The 18,019-nt window shown below is 46.5% G+C and overlaps 1 protein-coding gene across 7 annotated transcripts in view; it reads left to right on the forward strand.

Annotated features, from left to right (window-relative positions):
• Positions 1 to 18,019, forward strand: part of GRIP2 (glutamate receptor interacting protein 2) — a 218,783-nt gene that overhangs the window by 134,727 nt on the left and 66,037 nt on the right. Inside the window, exon 1 of one of the 7 annotated variants that reach the window (XM_072347254.1) lies at positions 16,566 to 17,272. The exons of the other annotated variants lie outside the window; for them this stretch is intronic. Within the exon in view, the coding sequence (XP_072203355.1) occupies positions 17,233 to 17,272 (40 nt within the window). The 5' untranslated portion in view covers positions 16,566 to 17,232. Of the gene's footprint in view, positions 1 to 16,565; positions 17,273 to 18,019 lie in introns of those variants that run through there. 7 annotated transcript variants of the gene reach the window in all.

The raw sequence follows: 18,019 nt of genomic DNA on the forward strand, positions 1-18,019 counted from the left end.
AGGGAATAAAAACATTAAACTGCATCCCTCTGTGTCCCTGCTCTCCTCCCCCAGTCCTGCGTTAGCCATTTTACGGTAGCTGTAAGCCCTCCCAATTGCAAGCACATGCTGCTCTCTCGTGGAGCTGCGTGCATTGCAGGCTGAGCCCAGCTCGCAGCAGGCTGCTTGTCTGGCAGCCTTAGGTGGGTTTCTGTGCATGAAGGGCCTGGTTTAGCAGCCTCTGAAACAAGTGATGTTCCTTTTGGGAATAGGAAATGGGATTCGCAGGTGATGAAATGAAGGTTTTTCCTGTGCAAAACGATATCCCCTGCATGGGATATAGCACAGAGGAATTGTTTGTGGAGCTGGCTTGGCTTTGGAGGATGGATGAGTAAGGAAGGATGGAGCTGGGAAAGGTTGACCGTTCTGTTTCAGACCTCAGTTGGCATGGAGGGACTGGTGTGCCATCAGACAGTCCACCTAATTGGGATGTTAGAAACCTGCTTGCATGCCGAGCATACTCACTGCATATCCTGTGCCTGCTGTGCCACAGCATGAGGCAAAGTCATAGCACTGGTTCCTGCTGAGTACAAGGCAAGAGGTGGCGCAAACTTGAGGTCTGGGCTGCTCCCAGAGGGAATTGCAGCTCCACTGAGGAACCTGCTGAATCCCAACGTTATCTTTGTGACTCTTGGAAGCTTTGCTAAATAAACAGTGCTTATCATATCTGCTAAAAGCAGGGACCTGTTTGGAGAGAAGCTCTGTTGCCTCTGAAGGACAGGGAGAAGGGAAGGTGTGAAGCTGGGCTGCAATCACAAGAGGGCAGAGCTGGCTTGTGGTCTTGAACTCCTCCAGCATATGGACCATAGAGGGACATCAGGAGCCAGCCTGCTGCCGTTTGCCAGTGGCAGTCAGGACTGTGATGGGTACGGGGCTGTAAACATGAATGTGCCTCTGTCCTTCTGACCCTGTCCTTCTGCATCAGTGTTACCTGGGGGGGAATATATGAGTAAGATGAGATCCTTGCTTGTGACCCTTCTCTGACTGTTGCACCTGAACTATGCTTGTGGGAATCTCACTGCAGCATTAATAAAGGCTTCATATTAATATTGATGTTAGAATTGAAAGCGTCAATTGATTGTTAATTAGTGGCTGAATGGTGGCTCGAGCAGTGCTGGTAATGGTGCATGGCAATAGGACTTCCCAGGCAACATCTGATCTAAAACACACAAATGGCATCAATGCAAATCACAGGTCCTGTTTGGATTGAAAATAGTGGAGGTGCCATTGGTTATGAATGTGTCTTCCTAGCAGAGCACTAATGTCTGTTGTGGTACTGCCTGGAAGGAGCTGTAAGGATCACAGTGGGATCTGCCTCCTGATCACCTGTTGATGGTTGCTCTTGGCACTTCCAGGTAATGTAGAAATACAGGGTTTGAGGCTTTAAAACAGATTTTAGATTTGGATGATGGAAGGAGATGATCTTGTGTCATCTCTTTCGGTTCCAGGGAAAGCAGTTACCTGGACTAGTTGTGCTGCTGCAGAGAACCTGTCTGGAGGCTGATCTGTAATGTAGGGCCAGTGATTTTGGAAGTCCTCCTTCCAGAGTGATGGACTTCTTGCTTGGGCTGCCTGCTCTCTTGGTGCAGGTATGCAAGTCTGTCCCATAGAGCTGCATCCCAAGGTTCCCCAGCACTTCCCAAGAGGGATCAGTGAAGGTAAGGGATGCTGTACACCCTGTCTTCCAGCATCAACCTCAAAACTTCATACAAGGGAGTCCACAGACTGTCCCCAGGAAAAATGAGGCAGTGTTGCTTGCTTCAGCTTGGTCTACTCGTAGCATCCTGTCACAGGAGGGGTAGCTGGTCAGCAGCCCTGGGGCTGTGCAGTGATGCCATGCAAGGCGATCCCTGCCTCCCAGGTGAAGGGTCCAATGAGATCAAAGCTTCAGCAGACTAAAGATGCACAGCAGAAACGTCTTGTCCCTGGGAACGTAAGACTGAGTCATGCTGCACGTGTTCCTCTTTAGCCTGGGAGCTTATCTCAGAGGGAACTTCTTTTTTTTTCTTTGAACTTGGAGGATCTTTGAAGCTATGTGGCAGGGAGGCACCCAACAGGGGCATACTGTTGTATTCCTGGTTATTTGAATGTACTGCTCTGTGTTCTGTGGGAGTTCTCCTGGGTTCGGAAAAAAGGGTGGCATTCCAATTTTATCTCCTATAAAAATAAATAAATGAAACAGAGCTGTAAAACTGCAGACAGACCCATGACACCATCCAGAACACACTGGCATCTCCCATGGCTCTTCCCTGCTGTGAATGGTGCTGAAGAATAGCCCTCCTACACAGCTTCATTAGGGTTTGCAGTTGGCTCTGCTCATCTGTCAGACTACTCTGGTGTGTGTGTCTGTACTAGTCGGGCACAGTGCTCATGTCTGTGTCCTGGATCCACCTCTAATGAGGTGATAGCAGATGGCATGTAGCATTAACCTTTTTGGCTGCTCTTTTTACTTACTTCCTTGTCAGACGTGGCGCGTGTGCTACTAGGTGATGGCTGAAGTCCATTCCATGAGCTCTGCTCTTCAGCAGACTCCTCTCTTCTTTATCTTGTTCCCTTGTATTGTATGCAAGGAAGGTAAAACAAAAGGGGCTGGGGGAGGGAATTCAGGCCTGAAGCAGCCAATAGAGTAAAAGAAAACTGTGAGAGCATCCTAGACTGTGTGTCTTTGAACTCAGCCATTTTCAATATCGTTCTTGTAATCCTTTTGTATTTCCCCCATACCTCTATCTTATCAGTTTTAGGAGTTGCTTTGAAATGGATTTTTCCTCAATTTACTCTCACTCCCTCATTTGTTTAATTCAAATACTGCTTTAATCCTCTTCTGGCCCTACCTGAGCCCAACATTTTCACAGCAAAATAAAAACTTACTCCACGGGGTTAGTTGCTTGCTCCCTGGTTTGCTGGCTGGGTGCCTAATCTATGGGTTTTGTAATCTGCAGGGAGGTGGTGTCTGGTAGCACACAGAAATGATGCATAAGGTAGGTCATGCTAGTGCAGGCATGCAAGCATGCCTCAATAGCTCCTGGAGCAGAGCCAGCTCCCAGTGGTGCCAGCCAGGCCAAGGGTGACGGTGTGTACTCATCTAAACAAGTAGATGTTCTTTACTGTTGCCAGTGTGTAGCAGAGGTGCTTATGGCAATGCAGAAGGGACTGATGGTGGGGCCTCTGGCTGTGGGTTCCAAGCTAGAGCAGCACAAGAGGGATCCTACGCCTGGACACTGCAATAGCTCTTAAGGATTCTATACAGAAGCAACAACAAATTATAGTAAGTTCCTTTGTTGATCTTCGAAGAGAGGTTTCCCAAGGTACTGTGTGTGAGGTGACTGGGAATGCTTTTCCTTAGGTGTCTTCCCTGGAGGAATAGACCTTTTTCTTTGGAGGTATTCAGTTAACCAGGGAGCTGGGGGTAAACGCTGCCCTCACCTTAATGAGAATGTACAGGAGCATATGTATGCTAGATTTGGCTTGTCTTAACAAGACTGAAGAGCCTGGTCTAAGATGCAGGGCAACACTTCTGAAATTGCTTTAACCTGAACTTGTCCCTAGGCAACAACATTTGCTTCAGTGAAGACTCATCTCATACTTGTATGCTCATTATAGCTGGATTCTGTTTTAGTATACTCATGGTAGAGCATCCCATAAAATACAACCGCTTATGCTTCAGCCACCTTATCCCCACTAAGTGTAAAGTGAGGATTGTTTTTTGCCTCTGAGAAGAAAATGCCACATAGCATAACTCATTTATACCTGTGTTCCTGGTAGACCAAAGCCACTTAAAAACATCTGTAGCAAGAGCATGATGCTGAGGCTGAATGGGACCTGGTGTTGTCTTCTTGCCCTAAAAGCTCATATGGGAAGTGTCCTATACTACCTTAATACAGCATCCTTTTTGCAAATGCATTTGAACAACGGTCTTGGGAACAACCTCAAACGTAATACCTGATCAAATTGTGCTCATGATGTGTCAGATTAGCTGCAGATGCACTGCCAAAGCAGTCTTGTTTAATAGATTTCTATCTTCTGTACCAGTAGATTGAAACGGATGACAAAGATCTGGAGTTCTGGGCCACAGCATGTGGGAGGAAAGCAGCCTCTGAGTCACTGCTGGTTAATAAATGACAACAGAATTGAAATGCCTAGAAAGCCCCAACTATGCTCTCCTGTAGACTGCTAATTGTTGATCATCTGCAAAGCCCTGTCTTAACTTCCCTGTTTCTCTAATGGAAAAGAGGATTAAAATGGCCTTTTCTCTGACATCTCAGCTGATCTGTAATGGTGTGAATGATTCAGAAGGCATTGATTTGTGAGGTGGGTGGGATGCCCTAGGCTCCCCCAGTCTCTCCTACCTCCCCCTGTGCTGTCCTGCAGGGACCCTGTACCCTGGCAGCACACTGGTGGTCCTTGCAGTGCTTCTCAGCTGCCTCCTCTTCCATAGTTGTGAGAACCATGGTGCAAAGAGTAGCTCTTAGTCTGAGAGGAGTCCCAGGACATGATGCTGGAGGGAAGGAGGAGTGCTGGGTACAGACTGCTGCTGCCTGTGCCAAGAGCCCCTTTTAATTCCCAAAAGGATGAGGGTACTCTACCAGTGTTTAAAGCTTGAGGCTTAACCAGCTGTGTGTGTCTTGGGTTGGGGCACTGTGTAATCTAAGATGTGCATGCTGAGTTGGTATGAATGATGAGCTTACAGCTCACTTTGAACTCAGTCAGAAGGAAGACTAACTTTGGTCTCTGCTGACAACCCCAGGAGATCAGGGCTTTCATATTTGTATTTTAAAGTGACTTTTGCACCTAAAACTGCTGCTGACTAATTCTACAAAAGAACACACTGGAGCTGTAGCCTGGGGAGATGTTGGAGGTATTAGTAGGTCACTGACTAAAGCTGTGTAAAGCTTGCCAGGGCTGGGTTTGAGGTCAGAGCCTTGCTCCCAGATGTGCAGACACAGGCACACACCCGCCTCTGGCTCCTTTGGACTCACTGTGCTACCAGCTCCCTTCTGGCTGTCCCTCTCTGCCTGATCCTCTGGAAGGAAACACAACGCTTTCCTAAATCTAACTGCATAAGTACTGTGGGCATTGTCTCTTCTCCCCCCTGCCCTCTTTAGAAAGCCATCTTAAAAACTGCACAGCAATTTAAATGGCAGCTTGATGGGAATCCATAGCAAATGACTCTGCAATTAGTAAATCTCTCCTATTGTGACAGCTCTATTATTAAACTGCCACACATGCCAGGCTATTAATCCACTGTCTCCTCAATCCTTCTTTGCCCGTCCTTTTCACCACTTCTTTTCTAGTTTAAAGTTTCTGCTGCCTTCCAGTGGGTGTTTCTGGGGAGGGAGTGGGAAGGTTTGGTGGCACCATCTGTGCCAGGGGAGGTTCAGGTTGGATGTTAGGGGAAACAACTTCTCTGTAAGAGTGGTAGTGCATTGGAACAGGCTGCCCTGTGAGTAGTGGAATCACCTGGAGGTGTTCAAGGAACATGGAGAGGTGGTACCCAGAGACACAGGTTAGTGGGCAGTATTGCTGATAGGTGGATGGTTGGACTTGATGATCTTAGAGGTCTTTTCCGACCTTGGTGATGCTATGATTCTATGATCTCTTAGGAGCTGCCATCCACAACTTGCTTGAAACTTTTGCTGCTTTGTTACCAAAGAATGTGAAACTCCTCATTGACAAAAGCCAAAGTTTAGTCCTTAGGGAATCACCTTTGTTTTCAGGAGGGTGAAGGAGTGCTCTGGGGAGCTGTGGCAGTGAACGGGTGGCAATATCATCTTGGTGGAGGGAAGGGCTCCCTCCCTGGGGAGTCACAGCTTTGCCAAGAGCAGGTGGTTTATAATCTGAGGCTTCTAAATTGTTGTGCGGATAAAGTGAAAGGCAACCAAAGTCATCCATGAAGGAGTAGCACCTTAATTTTAGACTCCTTCCCTCAGCTTCGGTTGCTTAAATGTGGCCAAGGTGGTGCAAATCAGCTCTGCCATGTGAATACCTAAGTGGTATCTGCACCTTGTTACTATGGAAACTTCCCCAAAGCCTGGGTATGTGCACAGCCTTGGTGCTGCACTGGGAACGCTGGATGCCTCTGCGCTGGGGCATCTGGTTGAAGAGATCTGCTGCAAGGTTGGCAGGTCCAGGGAAGGACTTCTGTCTTCTGTGGCTGCTGAGGAATTAAAGAACATGAGGGTCTTTGTTCACGTAGTGCCAACTTTGGTCCCTTAGAATGAGGAATGGGCTTCTGCTAAGCTTGCTGCCCTCTGTTAGCTGTGGGTATTTAGGAGGCTTTTAAATACAGTATTATACTCCTAATTGTGCGGAAATCCCTCAATCTGGCTGGATTTATTTGGAATTATGCTCTTTTGCTCAACTGCCAAATGCAGTCAAATGCCATCTACAGGGAGTGAGGGCTACTGGTGAACTCGGATTGCCTCAAGCAGAGTGAATCTTGGTTTCTTTGTGGCAGTTCTTGCAGTGGGGAGGCAGGGTGGAGGCTGTCCCTGGAGGAGCTGAAGGTGAGAGAGGAGAGAGCTCCTCTGGGAGGTGGCTGATGTGGCAGTGATAGGACTGACTGGCGAAGGGCACTTGTGCCTTCCTATTCCTCCAGCTCACTGCTCTTCTGCCCAAAGGACTTCACATGCAGAATGAGTTGTTCCAGGGGTAACTCAAGCTAACTATGCTTTGTATAGTTCATAGACTATTTAACACAGCTGCAGTTCAGATCACAAATATCCCTTGGAAAGGCACAAATACTGTCTAAAAAAAGACCCCACAGGCTTGAGGCAAATGCTGCTTCTAAAGGAATCCAGTTCTTAATCACACTTGAAAATCATAGGAAATGCAGGTAATCATTAGCAGAGATCCCTAGGTCACCACCTGCCTTGCACACCATGCTCTCCAGGAGCATGGAGTTACTGCTGGCGGCACCTGGAATCCTGCAAGGAAGCACTGATGCCCCTTTGCCATCCTTAGGACTGTGTGTTGGCTCAGAGCACTTGTAAGCTTCATTTCTCTGATCCTTTTGATCAAAGCCTGTTTTCCTCTTGTCTCCCCCCACTCTCAACATACACACATCAATTCACAGCTACATGGAGAGCAAGCCCATAATTTTCACTCAGATCTCCGTGTCCTATTAAGTCTTGTGCTGCTTCTTAGCAACAAATTAATAGCTGAGAGGAAGGGCTTTACAGTACAATATATTTTAGAGAATGAGTATTCTTAAATTACCATTCTGTGAGTAACTGGGGAGAGTATTTCTGTTAGAAGAAACTTTTTCTAGGGAACTCTTTTCAACCTGTACTGCCAGCTCCTGTTGTGCAGTAAGTCTGGTTATTACTGGTGTCAGGGATGTCAGCTAGCATGAAGGTAGGAGACAGCAAAAGCAAGGCTTCAGAGCTCTTCTGAAAACACTCACAATTTCTCTTTGTGCCTTTAAATATATATTATTGTTCTTTGGGGGAAAAACAAAAAAGAGGCAGTCAAACCTTCTCTCTTTTTTTGCCAAGTTTGCAGATTCTAAACGTGGTTTCTTGGCAGTAATTCTTACAGTGTTGATTCTGGCCTGGATTCTGTGTGTTTGCTTTTGTGTAGTAGTGCAGCTTGCAGCCGGGAGGCTCTTGGGGTTGTTCCATTCCCCTTGCACAGAAATATGCCAATGGAGTAGGAAGCGTAGCACTGAGGCATGAACTACAGCATGCTGCTCCTTGGAACAACAGGAACGATGGATAGCACAGGGAAATGAGATACTGAGGGAACAGCTCTGCCCGAAATATTGTTCTAAACTTTAGGGTGATAGTGAATAAATAGCTAACTTTGGTGCTTGTTGCCACATGTCGTTGAGGCAGCAGTTGAGTTGCTTCTTGGTGTCATCCAAAGGTGCACATGAAGAGGTTTCTTGCGCCACACATTGGGTCACTGAGTTAATGGAGTTGTGAGAACACCCCTTCCTAACCCATGCATTTAGCATCAGTATCCATCTAGATTTTGATACCATCGTGTGCCCGTTGTATGGGTGTTTGTCATCTGCATGCTTGGTTTCCTCCCTCAGTTGAAGACATGCTCTGTGTGATAGAGAACCCTGCTGAATGCAGGGTGATGACTGGCAACAGTTCATCTCCATTTGAATGCTAAATACTCAAGCTTTTCCAGCTAGTGAAAAACTTGATTTAAGGCAGCAACTTAGTGACTGTTCAAGACAGGGGTTTGAAGAGGCAAATATTCGGCTGAAATGTGTATACATTCAATTTCTAGAGCCTAGCTGAGAGGTTTCTCTGTCTGGTGTCTATTCCATAGACTCATGTCTTCCGCTGCTGTGGGTTTGACTGCGATGCTCTCGTATGGGTGGTGCTTGTCGTGTTGTTTAGCTGGGTTTTGGTATGTTCTCTGTGACAGTGATTCAGCAGGGAACTCTAGGCTTGAGGAGGAGGGATAGAGGAAGCGGTTAATGAGCCGTTATTTGTTGTTCTCTCAAGGGATGAATCTCCTCTCTAGTTTACAGATTGCTAAAGTTAGGCACTTTATTCCAAGGAGCTGAGATGAATTGTTCTCTAGGGAGAGGCATCTTTCTCCACCATCCTGGAGGAAGCCCAGGTGATGCTTTCCTGTATGTTGGGCGCTGCTCCTTGATGGGATTAATCCTTTGTTTAGCCTTTTCCTGGAAGATACTGCTCTTACTCAGAACAGCACCGCTGAGCTTTTGTGCTGCAAACACTGGCTTTGCTTTCCTGCCAAATCAAACACCAAATGTTTCATCTTTCTCCCCACCACTTGTAGCTCCAGGAGCTCTGTTGCTTTTTGAAGGCATGGTCTGGGTGGGGCAGACAGGCCAGCTGCTGGGAGGGATGGTGTGGCCTTCCCACCATCTGATAACGGGAAAATGAGAAATATTTGTCTGGTTATCCCTTCTGGATCTTTCAAGGAGGCAATGCGTGCCTCATTTTCCAGGGAGGGTGGGTGCCGGTTTCCCTGTAGCAAAAGTAGTTGCACTCTCAGCTTAAATGGATGTTGCTCTTTGAGCAGCTCCTGTAAATCTCCCAGCCCAAAGAGCAGCAGCCAGGTTCTGACCAACCTGAAGTTTGAGGAAGCACACACTGATTTGGGGATAATGCCTTTTCTGCCCACATCCGAGTGAGACTGGCTACCAGTTACAAAAGGAGAATGGTAAATTCATCTGTTAGCTGCTTTCTCTCCCTCAAGATTTACTTCCATCGTGGGTTTTATAGGCTAATGCTGTGTCTTCTGTGATGGGGATGTGTGGTGAAGGAAATTTATTGTTCCCTTCCTAATAGATGGCTGTAATTTCATTTCAGAACAGCCATTTTATGTGTGAGAAAGCGATTCCATTATGCCACTGCACAGCACTGGGAGCATCTGTGGCAGTGGGGGCATTTGGATTAAAGAGAGTAAAGGCTGCACATCTGCTGCCCTCCACCCCCTATTCACAGAACACAGTGTTAATCCTAAGGAAAAGAGAGCAATTAGCTTGTAAACCCTTTCTGAACCTGGTGGAAGATTAGCCATTTTCAATTAAAGCTTTTCAGCTGGAAAGATAATGGACTGAAATTTCCAGCTTTTAAAAAATACTATTATTGACCATGTGGTTTTATTTCTGTCAATTTACATCCTTTATAATTAGCTACCCTGGGATAATTAGGCCTGATTTGAGCCATACCATGTTCCCCACTCTTTTCCTCTTATAACACAAATGGCAGACAGGCTTTGTGGTCCATCTTCTGCCTGTTGCAACCAGCACAGACCCACTGTTGTTGCCTACACCCACATCAGTGATGAGCTGTAAGCAGCACTTTTATAGCTTCCTGTAACTCGTATGAAAAAGGATAAACCTTTACCTACCAGTGTGCTGTTCCTGTGGGGCCCAGATGGGAGGGGAAGGCTGATCCCATCTTGCAAGCCTATAATAAGAAACAAAATGCAGTCCCTCGGGGAGCTCTGAGCACTCCAAAGCCAAAATATTTCACTATCACTGATCCCATTGCTTGGAGGCTGCCTGTTGCTGTGGATGGCTCCACTATGGCCCAGCTTAGGACAGAAAACTGATTGCTACAGGTCCTTTGGGGTCATCCCTCTTTACTTATCTTTCCTCCCCTCTGTGCTTCCTGTGGCTGATGCCCAGGGTATCACAAGGAGGACTGAAGCTTTGGGCACAGGACTGTGGCAGCCCTGCTCGTGCTGCTGGCAGTGACTATATCACACAGAAGGTACCAAGGCTGTTTTTTCAGGCATCTGTTCAGTTGTGTAGGCTGAGGTACCCAGCATGGAAATTAGCCCTCTGACCATGGCCAAGGACTTTAGAATGAGGTAAGCTCAATGAGCTGTCTGAATGCAAAACCACCCGGAGGCTCGGACTTCTGGGGGCGGTGTGGGCTGTGCTATTCTGAGTCACTGAAATGGTTGGCATTGCTCTGCACATTGGCTGTCTCCCAGGCAGACCTTGGCCACGTCCCACCTTGCTGTGCTGTGTCTCTTCTAGAAGAGTTGCTTCGGGTAGATGCTGTAAGGTGTAAGAGTGGATATAAAAGCCATTACAGTCCTTTTGCTTGTAAGGAATATGGCTCAGTAGTCTTGGGATCTCGCTAGCCTTATGGTGCAACTGATACCAACACTGTCTTTTCTTGCAGTTGGATCTCCTCCTGCTATTTCTTCCTCTGTCAAAATGCATACGAAAATAGCCTTGCAAAACATTCCACATCTCAGCTAGTTAACACAGCACCTTGGAGAGAAGGTATCTGATGCAAGAGAGTACAAATGAAGGCTCATTAAGCAGGAATTCAATGATTCTGCTGGATGCCCCAGCAATTAAATTTCATCTCGATTCATATGCAGGTCAGGAGAGTTTGGAGGAGAATATGGGAAGCAAAGCACTGAGGCTCTGTACTATGCAAATTAGTGTTAACATGGCATTTCATTTATTGTTAATGCATTGTTACACTGCTACTCATTGAAAAGAAACTGTGTGACAACTGTGAAAACTTATGACCCACTTGCTTATTTTTCCCTGTGTGTTGGCAACGTTGTCTCAGAAAATACTGGTGCCAGGAGATATCTTTTAAGGGAAGATGCAGAGGTTTTCCCTCCACAGAGAGGAGTGATGTTGAATATTGGCTCAGTGTTCAGACCTGTCCTTCTGGCCACTGTAAGCTGTAGTGCTGCATTGCTTTCCTCTTTGGGGTGAGATGTGCCAGAGCCCATAGGGCTGCTACTGGAGGGAGGCTTTGTGCTCAAGTGCCAAACATTTTTGGAGCAAGAGGAGTGCTTCCCAGTCTTCTGCTGCAAAGATCTCTGGATTGGTAGCTGCAAACAATTTGTGCTCATGCTAAAGCACTGGTCCCTACTAACCCAGAAGGTGGGAGCTGCTCAGTGTTCTGGTTTCACTCTGCAGTGTGACTCTGCTTTTTGCTGTGGTTCCTCCATTCCTGCTCACTTCCCTGCTGGACTGTTTCTGTGTGTGCTCAGAATAATTTCTCTTGTGTCATCAGACAGCTGAGATGCAGTTTTATTGGAGTGACCTCCGCTAACAAGGTCTCCAAATGAGCTCTTTTGCATCATTAGGGCAGGCTGGGCAGTAGGGGGTCTTGCACTTTGCTTCAGCCTATTTCTCTTCCACTGTTTCTCTTAGCAGCACTGGAGTCTACAGCCCTGAATTATTCCTGTTCTGAATATCCAAATCCAGAAATCCACAGCTTGGGATAAATGGTGGGATTTCCCCTTATGTTCAGTGATTAAGAAAATAATTGCATAGCGTATATACAGCATTAATGGGGAAAGGTGTGCTCCACTCTGTCCTGAGGGCTGCTTCTCTTGGCCTTTGAGTAACATGAAGCAGGGATTTAAGTGAAGGACCCAGAAGTGTGATTGCTCCCCATAGTTCAGAGCAGTACCTCTTTTTGTCTGAGCTTCTTATACTGGAGTTTTGGGCCTGTTTGTACAACATGTGCTCACCAGCTGAAGTCTTAGCTAAAGGAGGCAGTCAGGAGGAATAGCCGGGAGGAGGCAGGTTAACCATTAAGGTTAAACCCACAAAATCTGGAAAATGCTTTGAAGTGGTGCAAGAGCACAGCTTCAGGCGTGGCTCTGGAATGACTCTCGACTCCTTTTGACTCAAGATGCACCTTTTTGCTTCTCCGTTTAGCTAAAAATCTTCTAGCTAAACCAATTGTCTCATAGATGCTTGCAAAAAAGAAAGGGCTGAGCCATTGCAGACTATGAGTAGTTTCTGGTCTTGCAATGAAAAAGAATAGAACAATTTGGAGAGAAACAATCAATGTTGTCCTAGAGATGGACTCACTGAGGACTGGGATGTTTTCCCCCAAGAAAACACACTGTTTGTAGTTTTAGCAAGTGGAAGTGCTTGTGCTTATGCCTACATGGAATATGGAAAGAAATGTTTCCCTGCTCATAGGAGGGAGTGAGAGGGAGGCTGCCTGGGGGACACTGGTGACTGGGAAGAGATTAAGAGTTTGGGGTTTTAAAAACTGGAACATCCAATCACTGCTGATTTTGGCTTTCTTTCCTGAATGGGAAGTGTGCTGCTTTAACGTGCATTTCAGATAGATCAGTGATGCTGGTGCACGGGCAAAATGTATCCCTGGGGAGTGCCAGATTGCTGGTGTCCCATGGAGGGGTCACTGCAGCGCTTGGTTCTTCCCATTACTCAGAGCTCCAAGAGGCAGCTGGCATTCACTGCTGACTTCTCCCCCACCACTTCCCCACTGTGCTGTCAGGGAAGATGGATGCAGATGGCTCTTTTGAAAATGGTTAAGCAGAAAAATATACAGTGTTTGTTTTAGTGTGTTTAGAGATGAAGGGGATGGGTGGGGGTCTTGGAATTACCCTTAGCAACGTTCTCCATCTCTGTGCACTGTTTATGTGTGCAGCGATGGCTCTGATTGCTTACTGGATGGGTAAATGTATCCCACAGTGTTTTTTATCTATAACAAGTTAATGTTTAGGACTGGCTGGTGGAATTTACACATAAAGGGAAGAATAATCAAAGAGTTCTTCCTCTGGTTCCATTATGAAATGGTTTAAATTCCAGATTTCTTAAAAAAAAATCTCTTTAAAAAGTCCATTTTTGTCTTCCCATAAAAATATATAAGTAAAGAACTGTTACATTTTGAGTCTGCTTCCTAAAAACAGGGCATCTGCGTAGGCCAAAGAAAAGCCCCCATTGCAAGCCTGGGGCTGCTGTGCTGTTGTCTGGGGTTTCTGAATAAGCACAGCTATAGAAAATTGGAGCAGATGAAATGGAGCAAGTGTGGGGCCAGTGGATAGTTGGGTAATCAGCTGTGAAATCTCTTCCACCAAGAGGGTAATAGACCTTTTTGTCCCTCCTCCTCTTCCCCATCAGCTGTAGCCCAAAATCAGTAAAGGAGGGGGGATACGTTCCTTAGACCTCTTGATTTTTGCAGAGCCAGGCTGAAGTTCCCAATTAAAACCAGCACTCCCAGACCTGGGAGCACCAAGTCTGCTGTGCCAGAAACCGGCCTTGAGGGGGAGATGGGCAGGTAGAGATGACTGCAGCGCAAGGCAGACCACGATGTGTAGGGGTGCATTTGTAAATTGAAGAAGTAGGTGGGGAGAAAGGGATGGCAATGTAAAATCACTACTTAAGATCTGAATTTAAAAGAAATAGCAAGCATCTGCGTCAGTCTCTTCTGAACCTCCCCTAACCCAAAGCAATTTCTGTTGCTATTAATGTGATCTTTGTGTGCAGTTGGAACTTTGGTGTTTCTCAGAGCGCTGTAAGTGCGTGTGGTTGGGTGTTTTTCCTCCTCGTTTTTCTCTGGCTGACTGTTCATTATGTTCATTCAGCTGTCTTCAGAGAGCCTCCTGAGACTTCCTAATGTGGAGTGATGTAAGATGCTCTGTGTGTTCTCCCAGGCTCAGAGCATGTTCAGTGCTAAATGGTCCATTGCAGGATCTTGTGGTAGCGTTACACAGTCCTGTGACTTCTGATGAAGATGCTTTTAGAGGTGATTAAATAAGTAATGCTTGAAGTCACAGGAACAAATATCCATCAAGCAGTGGACTAAATCACTAACATTTTGAACAGCTTGTAATCTTCCTTCGGCTGTGCTGTCTTGTTTGCATAAAAGTGTGTTCTGTAAATGTCAGCCCAACCAATTTAGGCCATGTGAGGTTTCCAGTTCCATTCCCACCAAAGTTGTGGGAGGACCTGAAAGTTTGCTCTGGGGGAAAGAGAACAAGTTCAAAAGCAGTGCAGTATTTGTTAGGTGCAAGAAGTGATAAAGCAGGTGCTAGTACATACGTATATAGCAGGGTAGTTTCCGATAGGGGTCACTTGGAAGCTGTTCCAGCTTTTACACTGTATATAAACCACAGAAAGCATTCTCTGTGCCCTCTTTATGGGGGAACAGTGCGTGCCAAGAAAACCAAATGGAGTTCTTTGTTGTTGTTTTGTGTGGCTACCCCTATCCCCCAAATCTACTGTTTCCAATGGGCACGGTGTTTGGGTCAGTAACTCATTTTTAGGTGAGGCTTGTTTAATAGAGTGGATATCATGTGAGCATTTTTTAGATAGCTTTTAGTTCAGGGCATGCAAGCATAAAGCTAATGCCAACAGGTAGAGTGTACAGACTGTTGAAAAACAGATGGTTTAGGTTGATGCCTCATGGTCTTTTATGGCACCTATATATTTTGATGTCATAATGAGTCTCTTCTGGCTGCCTAATTTTTTCATTGTGTATAGGTGCCCTTTTCCTTCCCCTTGAGAGACTCAAGCTTTTCACTTCAGCCGGTTTTAATATACTACCACCTGAAACAGGAAGCAAGCATTGTGTTTATGGGTTTTGGCCAGCAACCACAGAGTAAGCATCTTTATTCTCGCCTCTCTGGGCTCCCAGCAAGCTGTGCCAGCTCCGCAAATGGCCACAAACAATTCTGGATTGGAAATTCCAAAGTGCTTCTACATTCTCTGATTGGCAGCAGAGGGATGGGACACCTCTGCCCAGTTCTCATCACAACCCAAAGCAGCTACAACTGTGTAGCAGACCTGTCCTCTCCTGCCATTTCCACAGGGACGTGGATTAGTGGGCAGTATTGATGGTAGCTGGATGGCTTGGCCTTGATGATCATAGAGACCTTTTCAAACCTTGATGATTCTGTGATTCTTGATGCAGCAGATATTCTGAGAAGGTTTCTATGGTGGTGTGAGTGTAAACGATTGCTTTAAGCTTTGCCTTAAAACATCCTGTTGGAGACACCCAATTCATGCATCCAAAGCAATGTGCTGGTCTCAAATTAGCATCTTATCCTTGTATTTATGGTGCAAATGCAGATTTTTATTTTTATTTTTTTTCCTTTAAGATGAGATTTCTTTGCAGGAAAAACATTAATAGCCATGTGAAAAGACTTCTAATTGCAAATTTCAGCTCAATTACTAATTAGGTCTATTGTCAGACTGAACAACTTCTTAAAAACAAATTATGGACCAAAATATCTCTTTTGGAAGTGTTTTTTTTCCTCACTTAGTAATTTTATTGCTTTTGTTTAAGTTATCTATACAAGAAAGAGCTGAATTTGAACCAAAATAGAGATGTTAGAGCCTTTCAATCTGAGCAAAAACCCCTCCAGTTCCCAATCTGAGTATGGGGTCCCAGCTTTGCACAGCTTCCTGCTGGCACAACCAGCTGTATTCAGGCCCTTTTGAGCTATCCAGATTTCATTTTCCTAAGGAAACAAGGCCTAACCTCGTGCCTTGCTCATGAGGTTTCCTTCAAAACTTCCAAGCTCTTGGCCACATTCAACCAAACACTGAAGTAGACTCAGACTCATCTGACCCTCCTAAAGAAACAGTCTTTGTGCTGCTGTGTTCCTCCTGCACCATCTGTGCATACAACCTTGCCTCTATAGGTGATGTCAGTTTCCAAAGGGGATGCAGTGCCTATGGATAAGCTGCCTTTTGGATGCAAGATGTGGGCTGGTGAATGCAAATGCAGTCTGTATCTTACAGCATGACTGATGGGGACCTGTGTTGTGCTGCAGCTTTGCTGCCTGCCCTGCCAGGCATCTGAGGGTGATCATCTCACTGCATCTTCAGTGCAGCAAAGGGAGCAGATGCTGGTCTATTGAAACAATTTCCAGTCCAGTGCCCTGTGTCCACCCCTAGTGTAGGACCAGCTGCTTGAGGGTAAAACAGGGAGCATCCTGTCCTGTCCCCATGTCCCAGCATTGCCCCAAAGCCCCACCGCTTGTCCAGACCCCAGCAGAGGGCATGCATGTGTGGTGATGGTTGCTCTGCCCTTCCTAAGAAAGGGTTAAGCTGAGTTTTCAGAAAGCGCTGCAGGCAGGCCATAAGACTGCAGCTTTATGCTCCCTTACTAGCACCCGGCATGTGTTTGGGAGGCAGCGTAATGCTTTGACAGCAGCTTGACATTGCCTTGAAAGGTGCTGGAGGCTCTGCAAGCACTTGCCAAGAGGGGGTGGGGGAGAGGGAAGTGTGTCAGGCAGCGCTGCAGCCGCAGCCTCCTCTGCTGCTGCAACTTGGAGGCTCAGCCGCCAGCCAACTTCTGCAGCTGGCTCTGCACGCAGCTCTGTGCGTATCTCCGCAGGACCAGCTGCTGCCTTTTTTCTTGTCCCCCTTTTCCCACTTTATTTTATTATTATTATCTTTTTAATTCTCCTCCTGCCTGAGATCCCCATGGAAGCCCCAGAAGGGCTCATGCTGTGGGCTGACAGCTCTCCGTGGGATGCTGCCTGCTCCCAACCGACACAGCACGAGGGGCAATGCCGCCGGGAATGAAGCGCTCTGCATTCGCTGCATCTGCCGGAGCCAGGGCTGGCTGGCTGCCTCCCCTCCAAACAGCTGTTCCCTTTAATCACTGCGCTCCTAACTTTTGCTTTGCAATGCCTGATGGCCACTTGATCCAATCCAACCACCACGGGATTTTAGGACCGTAGCCTTCATTTCCTATTTCCATACAGAACTTGGGAGCCATGTAAAGACGTTTCTTTCCGAAGGATTGCAACATTTTCAGAGTGCAAACTGGACTGTTTGCAGTCCAGGACGATTTCTCTTTTTGTCCCTACGCTGAAGCGAGGAGCTGTGTGTGTTCTGCAGCCCCACACTGCTGCGGGTGGCAGAGAAAAGTGATCCCAGGGCAGTTGGTGTGTGAGCAAGGAGTGCCTGCTGCAGTTAGTTGAATGGTTTGATAGCTAATAGCAGACATGCTTTGTGGACTGAAAAAGGATTTGCAATCAGACTTTGGTGAGTGACCCTATATACGCGTCTGTATGTGTGTATATATATGTATATCTTTTTGTTTCCCCCTTCTCTTATTTCCTTTAACTACTTTAAATACCACTAACAGTTTCAAAGCAGAGGGGAAGGCTTACAAATCCAAACCTTTGCATCCGAGCTCTGACTTAATTGCTTTGATTTTTGAGAATGTGTCTCTGTTTCTTTGGAAAGAATTTCTCCGTGACCACTGTGAGCACCCTTCAGGCTGCTTCCTGCCTTCACCGCCTTGGGCTGGGAGGATCAGCAGACCCAGACTCCAAATACTGCGGAGCCTTTACAGCTCTTCTATTTTAGTGAAGCCTAATGGTAGCTCTTCTCTTTTTCAAGATGAGCATGTGAATGGGCTGAGCATTCAGCAGTGGTTGTAGAAAGAGGGCTGGTGCAGGGAAATGGGAGGTACGGGACTGCTGAACATAGTAGGATTGCTGACATCCCCCCCCCCCCACTGTAATACACTGCTACATAAGCTATACATCTGCCATTTCAATGAGATGCTGACTCCTGTTTTGGAAGCCTGGAGTGGGCTATTTGCTTTTTCTGTGGAATCTAACATAGCCATTTCACCTCTGCTTAAGAGTGGGTAGATCAGTGTAGAAAGGCATCTCTGCAAAGGGCACAAGCACCAGATCCTGGCCCTAGGATCTCCAGCATGGATAGGCTCTGTTATTTCCAGCTGAGTGTGATGTTCAGGTACTTTGTTGCATGCTGTAGCTT

This window comes from Excalfactoria chinensis, chromosome 12 (assembly GCF_039878825.1).
Source record: "Excalfactoria chinensis isolate bCotChi1 chromosome 12, bCotChi1.hap2, whole genome shotgun sequence".
NCBI classification, from domain to species: Eukaryota; Metazoa; Chordata; class Aves; order Galliformes; family Phasianidae; genus Excalfactoria; species Excalfactoria chinensis.